This window comes from Dromiciops gliroides, chromosome 5 (assembly GCF_019393635.1).
Source record: "Dromiciops gliroides isolate mDroGli1 chromosome 5, mDroGli1.pri, whole genome shotgun sequence".
In the NCBI taxonomy this organism is placed as follows: Eukaryota; Metazoa; Chordata; class Mammalia; order Microbiotheria; family Microbiotheriidae; genus Dromiciops; species Dromiciops gliroides.
In genome coordinates this window covers 198,225,148-198,241,988 of record NC_057865.1, presented here as the reverse complement: position 1 = coordinate 198,241,988, position 16,841 = coordinate 198,225,148, and the positions used below count along the sequence as shown (strand labels likewise).

General features: G+C 41.5%; 1 protein-coding gene across 5 annotated transcripts in view; it reads left to right on the top strand.

The window, feature by feature from the left end:
* Positions 1-16,019, top strand: part of PRMT8 (protein arginine methyltransferase 8) — a 172,204-nt gene extending 156,185 nt beyond the window's left edge. For 3 of the 5 annotated variants that reach the window (XM_043969038.1, XM_043969034.1, XM_043969037.1), the window contains 2 exons: positions 11,298-11,419; positions 14,830-16,017. In XM_043969038.1, coding sequence (XP_043824973.1) covers positions 11,298-11,419; positions 14,830-14,913 — 206 coding nt within the window. In that variant the 3' untranslated portion in view covers positions 14,914-16,017. Of the gene's footprint in view, positions 1-11,297; positions 11,420-14,829 lie in introns of all 5 variants that reach the window. The other 2 variants (XM_043969036.1, XM_043969035.1) reach the window with 2 other exon arrangements.
* Positions 16,020-16,841: the final 822 nt, after the last annotated feature.

Here is a 16,841-nt window from a genome sequence, read left to right as displayed (position 1 = left end):
GTCCTTTACATTAACCTGTCAGCGTTACCTTAGATAAGTCACTTTATCTCTATGAACCTGTTTTCTCATCGGTAAAATAGTATTTTTAGGATTAAAATAGCATTTATTTCCAGGCTAGGACTGGACCTGTGATGTCACTAGTATGGGGAATAGAAATGTCCTCTTCTAACACAGGTTGGCACTTTATCTGTCAAATGTCTTAATTGCTTAGACCATTGAAGGGTTAAGTAACTTGCCCATAACATGACACAGCCAATATTTGTCAGAAGTGAGACTTTAATCTAGGTTTTTCTGGCTTCCAGGCCAGTTCTCTATCTAATATATCACACTGTCTTTCATGCAAATTGAGGACCAGTAAAATATATTTGTACTACCTACCTAAGAGGATTGACATGAGCAAAACCATATATAGGATTCCTGGAACCTGGAACCTGGAAGAAATTCAGTCAGAGGTGGATGATAGCAGTAGTGCAAAGAGAATCTAGAAAATTCTGATGGGATTTGGGTGAGCAGGCAGCCTGGGAAAAGAGTATCATAATGGTGGTACCATGGGCAGTGGGTGGTCAACTGGCAAATGACTGCAGAGGGAGGAAGGGAAACAGCTTCTCCTGACCCACGAAAGTACGTTGATTCTTGCTTGTGAGGAAAATATGAAGTAATCCATGAAAAGTGTTTTGTAAACTATAAAGTGCTAAAAGTTTGATTTTTGAGGGTGACATCCACAAGGACAGCTACATGCAAAGCACTTAATATTTGTTGGGTTAAATTTAATTGAACTGCACCCTTCCACTGAGTCCTGTACCTTTTTCAGAAGGAGCATTCTGTCTAGGCTGGGTAAGAACTGGGTCTGAGCCCAGTGAAGCATTTCTTAAATTCTCATGGGGCATCATAATTGATCATGGAAAGAAGCTGCTTAAATCTTGTTTGAAGGTCTTTAAAAGCAGGAAAGACACCTGTCTGTCTGAGCTGGTGTAGGTGGAGGATGGGGGTGGATAATACTGTCAATCATTCCTTGAGTAATTCTCAATACAGAACCTAAGACAAGACTGTCTTTGGGTGATTGTTTTTATAGCCCGTTGTCAGAGAAGGGGGCTGGGTGCAGGTGGACTTCATTTTGTAGAATAATTTTAATTGATAAATGTTTTTATGCCACCTACATTTCCTAATATATCCCTCCCCTTACTCCACACAGAAAGTCATTCCTTAAAGCAAATAATAAAAAAGAGTGAGACAACCAATTTGGCAAACTTAGCCAATATAACAAAGAGTCTGACAGTGCCCACACCCACAGTGGGCAAGAAATCAAGCAAAGTGGGACCAAACTTGACAATTTTGCAGCTTTCAATTTAGATTTTTTTTTTGGTGTTCTTTCCATTTTTATTGCTATAGCCATTTTATATAAACAGATATGTGTATGTATATATGTGAACATGTTTACATATGTACTGCTCATGATGTTTCCATTCCATGTAGATTTACAAATTGAAGGACACTCGTTCTATCTAAACTACCATTAGTTGATTAAACCAGTTCCTTACAAAGAGCATGGAAGAATAGAATCATTATCTCAACCAAAGGTGTGCCAGTCCATCCATGCAACTCTATGATCCTAACCAATGCCAACATAAACATGATCAAAGCTATCAGTACTGACCTCTTGTAATATGACAATTGAGCCCACAATCAATAAGCTTTTAATCAGTTCTTACTATGCCCTATATACCAGATCCTTGCAATATGAAACAAAAATGCAATAGTACCTGCCCTGCAATTGTTATTGTTGTTCAGTCATTTTTCAGTCATGTCCAACTCTGTGATCCCATTTGGGGTTTTCTTTGCAGAGATCCTGGAGTAGTCTCCCATTTCCTTTTCCAGCTCATTTTTACAGATGGGGAAACTGAGGCAAACAGGGTTAAGTGACTTGCTCAGTGTCACAAGGTAGTAACTGTCTGAGGCTAGATTTGAACTCAGGAAGATGAGTCTTCCTGACTCCAGGCCTGACACTATCTACCACATCACCTAGTTGTCTTACATGCAATTGGAAGCTATTCAAAGTTTACAGTACAACAGCCCTAGGAGGTAGACAGTATTACCACCCATTCTACAGATGAGCAAATTGTGACTCCAAGACAGTAAGTACTATCCAGGTGACTTCGCTAATTACAAATTTATGTTACAAAACCTCGGTTTGGTCCTTTCTGCTGTTCTGTTCTATTCCTATTTACTATCTATACCACCCTATCCACCTCCAACAGCAGCTATCTCAATCCTTCTCTTCTACAACTTTGACCTCATCCTTATGCTTTCAGTGGAAGACCTAGCTTCCTTTTTCATTGAAAAGGTTGAGGTAATTTGATGAAAGCTTCCTCAACTCCTCCCCACCCTCTCTATTCCTTGAAATTTCTAAACATCATCACACACTTCTTCCTTCCATCTGGTTGCAGAAGAGAAGTCCTACCTTTCTCTCCACAAAAGCTTATCCTACTACTTGATTTCTTGTTGCCAAACCCCTCCCCCTCCCATATTATCCAGGACTTAGTTTCAGGCCATCTTGTTTTATGTATCTTCAATCAATTTCTCATTGTCTTTTTTCCTTTTATCTATGAACGTTTGATTCAATGATCTGTAAGATCCCTATGAGCATGTTCATATATAAAATGCTCTATTACTTAAAAAAAAGAGAGAGAGAGACAGGAGGCAGCTAGATAGAGCAGTGGATAAAGCACCAGTCCTGGATTCAGGAAGACCTGAGTTCAAATCCAGCCTCAGGGGCAGCTAGGTGGTGCAGTGGATAGAGCACCGGCCCTGGAGTCAGGAGGGCCTGAGTTCAAATCTGGCCTCAGACACTTGACACTTATTAGCTGTGTGACCCTGGGCAAATCACTTAACCCCAAGTGCCTCATCACCCCCCAAAAAAAACATAAATAAATAAATTGAATCAGTTATTATATATGTCATGTTATATCTATAGGGGCAGCTAGGTGGCGCAGTGGATAGAGCACCGGCCCTGGAGTCAGGAGTACCTGAGTTCAAATCTGGTCTCAGACATTTGGCACTTGCTAGCTATGTGACCCTAGGCAAGTCACTTAACCCCAATTGCCTCACAAAAACAAAAACAAATCCAGCTTCAGACACTTGACACTTACTAGCCGTGTGACCCTGGGCAAGTCACTTAACCCTCATTGCTCCACCCCCACCCCAAAAAGAGAGAGACCAAAAAAACCTTGCTTTGACACTTCTATCCACCACCATTCCATCAATGCCGCTGGTCACATCTACACATCTTGAAAAGGCTCTCTGAAACTGATGGCTTCATTTCCTCATATGCACTCTGACGTAAGCCTCTAGCCATCTGGCTTCTGCCCCCAACATTCTACTGAAATCATTTTCTCAATGATCCCTAATAACCAAGCTGAAAAAGCCAGTAGCCCCTTTCTCATTCTCCTTGACTTTTTCAAAGCTTTTGAACTTGTTTACAATTCCACACTATCAGATACTCATCATATCTGCCTAGTTCAATGGATAGAGCACTGGTCCTCAAGTTGGGAGGACCTGAGTTCAAATCTCACCTCAGACACTTACTTAACCCCAATTGCCTTAAAATATACAGAGCCATCCCTAGTCATCTTGATATATGTCTTTGCAACTGGACCCAGATGACTCTGGACAAGAGAGTGAGGTTGGTGACCTTGAACAGCCCTCCCTCACTTAAAATCCAATTCAGTGCAAGTCATGACACCAACCCAATGTCATAGTCCTTTTCAGGAGTGAAGGACAGGCAACATAACCTGCCTAACTACTCCTTGTTGGTCTTGTTGACCTCATTTTCTCTCTGTTTTCAGTAGGTTTCCCTTCTCTTACTGTGCTTTTTTCCTTGGAAATTTTATTCGTTCTCATGGCTTCAACTAATCATTTCCATGCACATGACCCCCAAATCTTTATCTCTGGTTTGTACCCCTTTTCTGAACTTCAAAATTATATCTCCAACTGACTTAAAGACATCTCCACCTATATGTTCAATTGACACATTACATCGACCTGTCCAAAAACATGCTAATAATTTCTTTCCCCTTCATCTTACTTCTCCTAACTTCGTTATTTCTGCCTGTGACAGCACAATTCACCCTCTCTTTCATGGTTATAACCTTATGGTTATATTTGACTTTCCCTCTTCAACTTTTCATATCTAATCAGTAACCAAGTCCTACCCTTTCTACTATTTCAGAGTCTGTCCCTGGGAGAAACCTTAGGGAAGAACTAGTGTAACATCTAGTTCTTTATCAATTCATTTCTTAAATCCCTGTTTTATTCTTACCAGCACAGTGCCACTACTCTTTTAAAGGCTCTTAGCATCTAAATGAGATATTGTAATAAACTACTAATAGGTCTTCCTGCCTCCACTTTCTTTTCTCTAATTCATATTCCATACTTTTGCCAGAATAAATTTTCTTAGATATGACCATATTATTCTGTTCAAAAATCTTCAGCAGTTCCCTATTGCCTATGAAATAAATTTAATTTGTTCCTGGCATCCAAAACCCTCCAAAATCTGCCACCAATCCGACCTAATAGCTATGCGACCTTGGACAAATCATTTAACCTCTATTGGTCTCAGTTTCCTCATATGCAAAATGAGGAAATGTGACTCAATGACCTCTAAGGTCCCTTCCAACTATAAATCTGATCATAGATCTTACAAACTTACAAACAATGTAACCATTGATGGACAAGTCACCTAACTTCTCTATGCCTCAGTTTCCTCATCTGAAAAATGACTGCGTTGGACTCAATGACTGTCAAATTGATCTTCCTAAAGCATAGATCTGACCATGTTGCCACCTCTATCATTCAATAAACTTCAGTGCACCCTTATTATCTCTAGGATCAAATGTAAAATACTCTGTATAGCTTTTAAATTCCTTTATAACCTGTCTCTTTTCTACCTTTCTATACATCTTACCCTTCCTTCCTTCCTTCCTTCCTTCCTTCCTTCCTTCCTTCCTTCCTTCCTTCCTTCCTTCCTTCCTTCCTTCCTTCCTTCCTTCCTTCCTTCCTTCCTTCCTTCCTTCCTTCCTTCCTTCCTTCCTTCTTTCCTTCCCTCCTTCCTTCCTTCCTTTCTTCCCTCCTTCCTCTCTTCCTTTTACTCTGTGGTTCAGCGACACCAGCCTCCTCCTTGTTGCTCCTCACATGTCATCCACCCCACCCCCCAACTCTGGGCATTTTCACTAGATGTCCTCCATGACTGAAGCGATCCCCCTTCTCATCTCTGCCTCCAGGATTCCTCAGCTTTCTTCAAATTTCAGTTAAAAATCCTACCCTCTACAGGAAGCATTTCCTGATCCCCCAATTCCAGTCCCACCCTTATATTGATGACCTCCTATTTATCTTGTATATATCTTATTTGTACAAGATTGTAACAAGTCATTTGCATTATGTCCCCTCCATTAGACTGAGCTCTTTGAGATCAAGAGCCTTTTTTTGCATCCTTAGCATTTAGCATAGTGCCTGACGAATAGCACAGGCCTAATAAATATTTGTTCACTTCACTGCAGTCTAAGGTACATTCCAGCTATCAGTCTATGATCCTAAGATCCATTTATAAGCCATGTGATCAGTCACTTAGCTGCTTGGTGACACAGTTTCCTCTTCTGTATAATAGGAATAATAATACCTGTAGTATTTATCTCACAGGGTTGTTACTAGGTTCAGGCTTATGGAGGCAATTTCCAAAATTTTAAGTGGTATGTAAATATAAGTTATGATTATGACTTCTTATTTTGTTTTGGTTTGTTTGCAGAGCAATGAGGGTTAAGTGACATGCCCAGGGTTACACAGCTAGTGTCAAGTGTCTGAGGCCAGATTTGAACACAGGTCCTCTGAATTCAGGGCCGGTGCTTTATCTACTGCTCCACCTATCTGCCCCCATGATTATGACTTCTTCAGCCATATCTCATATTCGTTCCCCTTCATGCTATACTCCAGTAAAACTGGCCTGCTCCCACCTCTGAAACATTCATTTTATACTGCCATCTCCCATTTCCATACCTTTGCTCATCCTGTTTTCAGGGCTTGGAATGCCCTACCATCACCCTTAGCCTGTTGAATACCTACCTATTCTTCAAAGTTCAACTCAAATGTGTGACCCTCCTCCACCCTTCCTCAGTGATAAGTCCTGTCCTTTTCCCAGGACCTCACAAAATACAATGTTTATCAAATTTCTAATGAACCAATAAATATATAACTATTGTAAAGAATTAATTATTATTTGAGGTTTTTATGCCTCGGCATGAACTGGCCTGGGGCTCCGCAAACCTTATGGTGCTCCAACCACTGGTTGTAGCTGCTGCCATGGTGCTGGTTCCTCACGTCATCACCACTCACCGACACCTACATGGGCCTGGCAAAATTATAATGATTGGAAGCCTAGTGAGGGCCGTCATGTGACTGTCAGAGCGGCCATCCCATTGGCTGGGGCTGTGTGGGTTTTTTCTGGGATTGGGGGGAGGAGAATTGGGCATTCTAGCTGGAAGCTGGAAGGCAACAGGCATTCTGCTGTGTATTCTCAGCTCATTCCTCGGCGGTGGTATCTTTTCAGGTTGTATAATTTCCCTTTCCCCATTTTATTTCCTTTCCCTTGATCCTACTGATCCTGTTTGTGTGTTGTTGTTTTTTTAAATTCGTTCTTGTTAAAATAAATCTTCTTCTGTTTTGAGGGAGGCTGCCGGTCTCCTTCCTTGCCCCAATATTGCGGGCGAGCTGCTTAACTAACACTCCCCAATTAAAAATTGGTCCCCACACTATATATACACACATATACATATGCATATGTACATATATGTGTGTATATATATATGTTTGTATTTAATTATCTGTGTCTTAACCTCTTATTAGACTGCAAACTCATGACTCAGTGATTCAGTCTTACTCAAACTTTGTAGCTCATCCTAAAGCCTAGCCCTGAATAGTTGAGTGAATTGAAATACTTTTCTGGAGGTTCACAGCTGCACTGGACCAAACCAGCTTCTAACCTGTGGATGGCCAGAGCTGAACAGAGCAGGTTAGAAATAGAAGATTCAGGAATCAAAAAGAAGTTTAATTTAAAAGTAAGGGAAATGGCTTGCCAGCAAAGACAGGCTATAGACACATGTGATGGAGGCTGTCCCTAGAGGGAGGGGGGAACCCAAGGCAGTGTGGGGAGATCTCAATGCTTATAACAATGTCTACCCAGTGATCTGTAGCCCTGACAATGATGGATAACAACAACAATGAGACAAGTTTGATTCATAGCAGGGCTTCATGAGTGGAACATGGTTACTTCTCCAAGCTTGTTCAGTGCTTGTCCAAACTCAGAGAACACCTGGTACTGATCAAAGCAATACAGTAATTTTGTGATTTTTCCAGAAGGTGAGATCATCCAGAGGCTGAGTGCAAAGGATCGTTCTTATGCCAAGCTCAGGGTACAACTTGCTTGCTTGGCCTTAGCTCTGGAAAACACGGTGTTTCCTAATATCTTGACAACTATTTGCATTATTCATTGGAACTCAATATGATTGGGCTCATTGAAGATGGAGGAAGAGAGTACAACTTTTGGAATAACAACAACAACAATACTAGATAAGATTTAAATAGTGTTCACCATTTATCATGTCCCAGGCACTGTGCTAAGTACTTTACAGATTATCCCATTTCATCTTCACAACAACCCTACACCATAGGGTTATTGCTACTCTTATTATTTTCATTTTACAGATGAAGTTAAGTGACTTGCCCAGGGTCACACAGCTAGTAAATGTCTGAAGTGAAATTTGAACTTAGGTTCTCCCAACTTCAGGGCCAGTGCTCTATCCATTGCACCATGTAGCTGTCCCCAAGATGAGAGGAGAATGGCTGGATAGTAGTTTTGAAAATAATCTGGTGGTTCTGGTGGACTGCAAGCTCAATGAGTCATCAGTGTGAGGTAGCAGGCCAAAACAACTAATGTTATCTCAGGCTACATTAGGAGAGACTTAGCTCCCAGGAACCAGGAGGTGCCATAATCTACCCCTGTCATCTGGGGTATTGTGTTTAGTTGTGCATGTCAGTATTTGAGAATGACATTGATGAACTGGAGAGTGTCCAGAACAGCTGGGGAAGGATCTTGAATCCATGTCACATAGGATCAGTTGAAGAAACCGAGTGTGTTTAGCCTGGAGCAAAGAAGATTCAGGGAGAATATGTGTTAAAATATTTGAAATGCTGTCCTATAAAGGAGTGAATAGATTTGTTCTATTTGGCCCTAGGAAGTGGAACCAGGGGAAAATGTGGAAATTGCAAAGAGACCAATTTCAGGTAGATGTCAAGAAAAATGTCCAAAATGGAACAGGCTGCCTTGAGACAGAGGCACGGAAAGGGTCTGTGACTTTCCCAGAATCACCCAACTAGCCTGCATTTGAATTAGGGTCTGAAAGCAGGTCTTCTTTGTCCATATATGACAATTAGCTCCCTCCAGGTCCCATTAGAAGGCTTCTGAGCACCCTTTGAACTTGGCAATTCTGAGTTTCTGTGTCTTTACAGAGTAGGGAAATGACTTGTTGATAGGCATAGTGATAGAAAGTAAGAGTGGGCAGCTAGGTGGTGCAATGGATAGAGCACTGACCCTGGAGTCAGGAGGACCTGAGTTAAAATCTGACCTCAGACACTTGACACTTACTAGCTGTGTGACCCTGGGCAAGTCACTTAACCCCAAATGTCTCACAAAAAAAGAAAGAGAGAAAGAAAGAGAGAAAGAAAGAAAGAAAGAAAGAAAGAAAGAAAGGAAGGAAGGAAGGAAGGAAGGAAGGAAGGAAGGAAGGAAGGAAGGAAGGAAGGAAGGAAGGAAGGAAGGAAGGAAGAAAGGAAGAAAGGAAGAAAGGAAGAAAGAAAGAAAGAAAGAAACGGAGCTGGGCCTTCTACTCTGAACCCAGTGCTTCCCCCTCTATACTGTGGCTAGTGATGCCTTACACACAGCATATGCCACCACACCCATGAAGCCTTCCTTGATCTTTTCAGGACAGAGAGCAACTTCATCTGATCTGATAGGGTTTTAGGATGCATGTATTTTGTTCTCATCTCTGTATTTCCATTAAGGTCTTCCTCCAATGCCTCAGCACGGTGTGAAGGTGATCACAGAATACATGCTTTCCCAGGTTCTGGTGAGCTACCCAGATTTCAAGTACAAGCTCAGGACTTTGTGTTTGGTTGTCTGAAGGCTAACCTAATTAAATGCTGAAAAGACTCATTACCAGATGAAAAACCTAGTAGGGAATGATTTTATTTTATTTTTGGACCACAGTAACTCACGAAGACTAGAGGCATTGGGATCTGCTCAGTAAAGGAAATAAGCACATTTATGAAATAGGAACTCTTTAAGTAGAGAAACCAGTAATATGGATGCAGCAGGATCTTATCTAAGCTCCTCATGGACAGTGAGGGTTATGTTTTATGATTTGTTGAATGAATGACTGAATTAAAAGGAAGTCTCACCCATTAGGCCTGCACTACCAAAACAGCTATATAATTAGGTTCCTGTTGGAGTTTAGCATTCATTTGTGCAAGGAACTGAGTCAAATCCCTACATGATGTTGATGCAGGTGGGCCTATGAAAAGGCAAGCTCTTTAACAGATGTCTGATCACAGCTAGACAAGAGACTCTAAGAACTCCAGTGGAGTTATCAAATTTGTAATGCCATCATTGTGTGGTGTGGATTAAGTAAGGTGAGCCAGAGTTGGGGGTGGTGAGGGTGGAAACTAATAGCTGACTTTCTCCTACATAGTCAGAAAAGGCTAGAATGAAGGCCCAGGAGCAGGGCTGGCTGTGAGGTAGGCCAGTATAGGCTAGTTGTAATTGGGAGGGCTGTTTCCAGATAAATTAGTTTAATCTCTCATTTGCTCTCCTAAAAGCTCTTGCCGGGATTCATGTTAAATTTCTAACTAGGAGGTTCTTGACCTTTTGTTGTTGTGGATTCCTTCAGCAGTCTGCTAAATCCTATGGTTCCCTTCTCAGAACATTGTTTTTAAATGTGTTGGATAAAATACATAAGATTTTTTAAAAAAAGAAACCAGTTATATGGAAATAAAGTTATCAAAATATATTTTCAAAATTCCAAGTTTGGGGGACAACTAGGTGGTACAGTGGATAAAGCACTGGCCCTGGATTCAGGAGGACCTGAGTTCAAATCTGGCCTCAGATACTTGACACTTACTAGGTGTGTTACCCTGAGCAAGTCACAACCCTCATTGCCCACAAAAAAATTCAAGTTCACAGATGCCAGGTTAAGACGGTCTCTAAGGTTCTCTAATCCAACCCTCTTCCGATGTAGAGGTGGAAATTGAAGCATATTCCATTGAACTGCCATTTTTTTTCAAATGTCTGCAAGTTTGAGTACACCAGGCCATTGAGTGTAGAGATAGTTTAAGTATAGGCAGCAAGTAGCGGAGCTGCAATTCTAATATATTGTTATTTTGGATTCCAGACCTTATAGGTGAGACTTGCTTGAATTGAATTCAGTCATTCATTCAACATATATGTTGTCATTTCAAATCCAGTATTCTTTCAACAATAGAAGGAAGTCAAATTTGAATCTAGGTCTTCTGATACACTGTTTGTTTTTCCCCAGTGGAGAGGCACAGTAGGATAGGTAGCTTTGAGGGATTAAATCAGGACCTGTCTTACCCAGACATCAATTTACCCTGCGGGGTACACAGTAATTTAAGGATATATATATGAAGGGTCTCTTACTTCCAAGCCTGAAATTCTTCATTTCTCTTTATCATTTCAATTAAAATTCTACCAATTAGGTTCTTTGGGGTTAACTAGATCTCAGGAGAGTTTTTTTAAAAAGGGTTTTTAAAAAGTGTGTGTGTGTGTGTGTGTGTGTGTGTGTGTGTGTGTGTGTGTGTGTAACAACTATTCACAATTCGGTGTGAATAAATTGCTTTCCTCCAAACCCCTAAGTGAGATGCTCTGACGGAATGGAATCAAGAGTTCTAATGCATGTATTGGGGGCGGGGCGGGGAGGAGACAGGATAGGAAAGAGGGCATTTTTTACCTAGTGGTGGGCAGGGCTGACTAAGGTGTCAGAATAAGAGCTTTAGGTTGCCAGAGTTCATCCTATAGGCACTGGTTACCTTTAGGATGGAAGAGAGTATTTGGTAGCATAGTATTAAGTGCCAGGATATGTTCAAAAAGAGCCCTGGGCTAAGACTCTTCCAGATCTCTCTGTCTGTGTCTGTCTTTCCCTCAGATCCCTTTTCTCATGCTTCATTCTTCTTTCCCACAGCCCCTGATGCTCCGTACACCCACTGGAAGCAGACAGTTTTCTACTTAGAAGATTATCTCACTGTCCGGAGGGGCGAGGAGATCTACGGGACCATTTCCATGAAACCAAATGCAAAAAATGTGGTGAGTGCAGGACCCACAACTCACAAGAGAGACTAGACTCTCTGGTCTAAAGGTTGAGGAAAAGAAAGAGGGCTTAAAATGCTCCTTAAAGGGGATTTCAACAAAGATTTCCATGCTAGGTCTCTTTGCTGAGAGTAAATTGCCAGCAGGAGTTTTTAAGTACTTTGAGCACAATCAAAAGATAGATGGAGAGAATCCCTGAGAAGTTCTCTTTGAATGTAGCCCAATGGAAGTAAGGGAATGGGCTTGGACACTCTCATCCTTGAGAATTAGGACCTTTTTCAGAGACTCTCCTGGCCCTCTCCTCCAGCCTCCCTCTCTGTGTCTGCTGTTTAGAAAAGAGCTTTCATTGTTCAGTCATATGTGATTCTTCATGAACCCATTGGAGTTTCCTTGGCAAAGATACTGGAGTGGTTTGCCATTCCCTTCTCCAACTCATTTTACAGATGAGGAAATTGAGGCAAACAGGATGAAGTGACTTTTCCAGGATCACACAGCTAGTAAGTGTCTGAGGCCTAACTTAAACTCAGGTATTCCTGACTCCAGAATGTGCCACCTAGATACCCCAGTGAAAAAAGCACTGTCATTTAATCATTCATTCCTTCAACAAACATCAAGAGCTATGGTTTGCAGAGCACTGTGTTAAAACTATATGGAAAGAAGAAGGGTTTACACAAGACCCCTTTAGTCTTTTGGCCCCATGGAGTTTAGAGACTAGTAGAGAAACTGGACCTTATCACATATAACTGTGATATATGATAAGTGGGAGGCATGAAATAAAATGCAGCATTAAGTCCAAGAGAGAATGTGCCCTTTCCTGAGAGGATAAGGGAAGATTTCATGGAGGACATGACATAAATATTGTGTAAGAATCCATCAGGCAAAGATGGGGACAGAGTGGATTTCTGTCAACTAGTCATTTATTAAATGTTTATTAAGCACCTACAGGCACTGCACTAAGTACTGGGGACACGAAGAAAACAAAAGGCAGTAACTGCTCTCAAGATATTCACAGTCTAATTAGGGAGACATGTAACCAGCCATGTATAAACGCAATGCAGAAAAAAAATATTAGACATATTCAATAGAGGGAAGGCATTCACATTATGGGGGTGGGGTGTCAGGAAAGGCTTCCTGTAGAAGGTGATATTTTAGCTAATACTTGAAAGAAGCCAGGAAGGAGGGAGAGATGAGGAGGGAGAGTGTTCCAGGCTCTCCATTAGGACAGCCAGTGAAAATGCCCAGAGCCTGGAGACAGAGTGTCTTGTGGGAGGCCAGTGTCACTGGGTCACAGAATACACGGGGATGAGTAAGATGTAGGAAGACTGGAAAGGTAGTTGGGAAGGAGTAGTTTATAAAGGTCTTTGAATGCTAAGAAAAGGATTTTTTTATTTGATTCTGGAGGTGATAGGAAGCCATTGGAGTTTATCAAAGGGGATTGGAGGTGTGTGTGACGAAGTCAGAGCAGTGCTTTAGGGAGATCACTTTGATGGTTAAGGGAATGATGGCCTAGAGTGGGCAGAGACTTGAGGCAGGGAAACCAACCAACAAGCCAGTGCAGTAATAGTCCAGGCACAAGGTGATGAGGGCCTGCATCAATGTGGTGGTAGTGTTAGAGAGAAGGAATGTTATTAAAGAGATGTTGCAAAGATGACATTGAAGCTGAGACAAATGAAAACCTGAGAGATGGAGTTTTGGGGTAATTGATAAACAATTTATTAAGTTAGTTGATAATCAATAAAGTAATGATCCGTTGTCTCTCTTAGTAACCAAAGGCACCTAATGGAGATACTGAATGCCTTAATATACTTTTAGAAAAAGGGGTGCCCCTTTTAGGTGAAAAATCAACCCTGATTGGTGAACAATTAATGAGGAGGTAGACTTTCAAATGAGGAGGTGGGCTTGAAGCCTTTAGCTCCTCCTGTTGATAATGTGTCTTGATCATGAGACTCAGCTGCCTCTAGCACTCTGGACAGAGGAATCCATCTCCACCCAGATCACCATGGTTGGTTTTCTCCTTCATTAGCTGGGTTATCTTAAATGCCAATGTTGGAGGATGGGGTGGGGGGAGGGGGGTGGTATAAAAGCATAGCTCAGTGCTTTGGGGCTGGAATTCACCTAGATTAGATTCTGTTTACACTATAAACCGAGTTAAGTTAAGTGGAGTCTTCTAGTGGAGTGGGGTCTTGCCCAAGATCAGAGGAGATTGTACCAGGAGGATTTGGCTAATCTCATCAGCGATGTTCTTCAGACACTGACTGACAGCAGCTGGTCTCTGAATAAGGAAATAAGGAGAAAAAGCCTTAATCCTAATTTAATATTTGTTTATGAATATAATAGAAAAACAATTTCTCTCAAAGCGAAATTCAAGAGGACTTGACAACAGATTATATGAGAAGGGGCGAGAGAGAGTGAGGTGTCTGGGGATATACACAGGTTGTGATCCTGGGAGGAGGGTAGTACCCTCCGTAGAGAAGCTTGGAAGAGGAGAGGGTTTGGGAGGAGAAAATGAGTTTCATTTTGGACATGTTGAGTTTAAGATGTATGAAAAATGTCCAGTTCAGGGTGTCTAATGGGTGATATGAGACTAGAGGTCAAGAGAGAATTTTGGTTTGGATAAATAGATTTAAAAATCATCAGCATAGAGATAACAATTGAATTCATGGGAACTGATGAGATCACAGACATGGAGAGAGTTACAAACCGAGGCTCAGAGGTGAGAGAGCATGGTTTAGGAAGCAGGGGTTAGTCCAATATGGTCCAAGTGTAAAGTCTATAGAAAGAAGTCGTATCAGATAAGACTCAAAAAGTGGGTCAGGGCTAAATTGCAGAGGGCTTTGAATACCAGGAGAAGAGTTTGAACTTTACTCAGCAGGCATTAGGGAGCCATTGGCCTACTGCAGGAAATAACAGCTCCCGGACTTATGGTGCTTCCTATCCACAAAGCATTTTCACACAGATGATCTTGCTTGTGTTTCACACAGATGATCTTCAGAACAACCTTGTGACATGGGTTGGGAAGCCTTATTCCTTTCATTTCATAGATGAGGAAATGGGCATTCAGAGAAGTTAGTGACTTGTCTAAGGTTGAAAAGCTAATGAGTGTCTGAGTCCACATCATAGCCCAGATCCCCTGGAGCCAAGAGCAGGGTCCTGTGCCCCAGGTCATACTATTTCCCAACAAGATTTGCATTCTAGCAGAAAAGACTGAGTTTAAAGATTGTGGAATAAACCTACTGTGAGGATGGTAAGACAGAGGGCTAGGTTATTGGGTGCTTGCCACGGTTTGCCTTTCCTAGAAAGCTGTAAGAGGAAGTAAGCTAAGTACCTATCTGTGCAGGAGAGGTTTGATGTATTCTGTCTGCAGGAAGGGCAGATGTGAATTGACCTTTCCTTTCTTTTCTTGGCAGCGGGACCTTGATTTCACAGTGGACTTGGACTTTAAGGGACAGCTGTGTGAAACATCTGTATCTAATGACTACAAAATGCGTTAGCACACAAAGGAATTTGCAGAAAGCAAAAAAAATAAAAATAAAAAAGAAGCACTGTCTCATCTCGATCTGCTGCATTTGCCCACCAAGGAAAACTGTTTGCAGGACTACACACGTGTACCTCAGTGTGTTAACTCAGCCCAGAAGTTTGGTCACCTCAAGAGGTTCCTGGCAGGCCTTGATCTAGGTTGGAGATTCAAAAGAACCCCCAGCTCAGCTCTGAAAGTCCAACCTAAAGGCCACACAGGCAAAGAGGCTCTGGTGCTCCAGCAACCCCCCCCCCCCCCAAGGATGGAAAAGGACACATGCATACCAATTGTATTCTTTAACTGTGAATCTCTGGATCTTCCAAGTTTTGCATGCTGCAGGCAATTAGGGCAGACTGTTTACATTAAAACGCAGAGACATAGTGTCTTTGATAGCTTAACCAAGATTATCTGTCTATCTGTGGTGTGTGTGTGTGTGCGTGTGTGTGCAACATATATATTAATTTATATATCCACATATGCCTGTATATGCATGCATATACAATCAAGTGGGTATACTTAGACATTAATGGAGAGTGGTATGTAAGTATGTATATATGTGCATATATAGACATATATATGTATTTATATATAGCTCACTTGGAGGGGGTTCTGTTGCTTTTGAATAAGGAATTTGTTTTGTGGTTAGTTTCTCCCCTTTAAACAGATGTTAAGCAGCCAGTGAAAGTTACCTGTACCGTCACTGGTTTTCCTTTAACCAGACCTGTCTCCTAGTGCCTAGCATAGTACCACATGTCTAGAGGGCACTGAATAAAAATGGATGAAAGTGAGATGGACTGAAGTAAAGTGCATCGTTTGTTCATAATGTCTCAGCCCTTAGGTTTTTAAGAGAGGAGCCACCTAAAGAATCTTGAGATTTAAAGGGCAATAGAAAATTAGCTGTTTAATCTTGATTGGTTATTGTCCTTCATTCTCAAAGAGGACCAAAATGGCATCACTATGTGTTGGAGTCATGTTATAATATGTCTGACTGTGGCTAATCTACCACAGGTCAGGCACAAAAAAACCCATGTGAACATTTGGAGTGGATTTTCTAACTTTGTGCATTTCATGTTTATTTTGAGCTACTTGAATTACACTTTGCTCATAGAGTACAGTGTCTTCTTTGATGAGGGCACACCATGCTGGGCAGTTCTGTGCCAATGTCTCCCATATGATGCATTCAATTACAAAGTTCTTCAGAGAATCCTTGAGAGTGCCAAGCCAGGAAGCTGCTGCATCTTATTAAAAGCAAAAACAAATAAAAAATAACAACAACACAAAAACAAACAAAAACCCCACCCCAAACCCCAACAAAAGAGGTTCTTGGTTGTGTGCACATTCACTCTCTGGGAACTTAAAGAAAATGCTCTGTAGCTTCAAATCCCATGGGAGGCACCTGAGTTGACCTACTCTTGAAGGAAGATCTTGAAAGAGGGCTTTGTTCCAGATAACTCTACCCCATTGATGCAGCTTTTCCTTCCCTTTCTCACTTCCTCTTTTCTTTCCCAGATGCCATGGCTTTCCTGGAGATTTAAGCACTTGCCTCCAAGTGCCAATTTGCCCATTCATTTGCAAGCCTGAGTATATACTGTACAGCAATCACTGAACAAGTTGGGGAAAGACCCAAATGAGTTGGAGGGGATTTGGGGGATCATTTAGCTCCTATAAGGAGAAAGGAAATTGTTTGCTCAGTCTGCCCCCAGGAGAAAGGAATTGACTCCCCCAGGTAGAATAGGATTCAAATCCTTATTTTCTAACTCCTAACTCCAATGTTATTTCCATCTTCCACAGATTTCCTATGACTTCTTTAGACACACTTCCTCTAGTATTTTGGAATCTGACTCAATTGATGTGAATGTAGAACCAGATCTGGTAGTAGAATTAAGCAAGGTAGGCAACTTC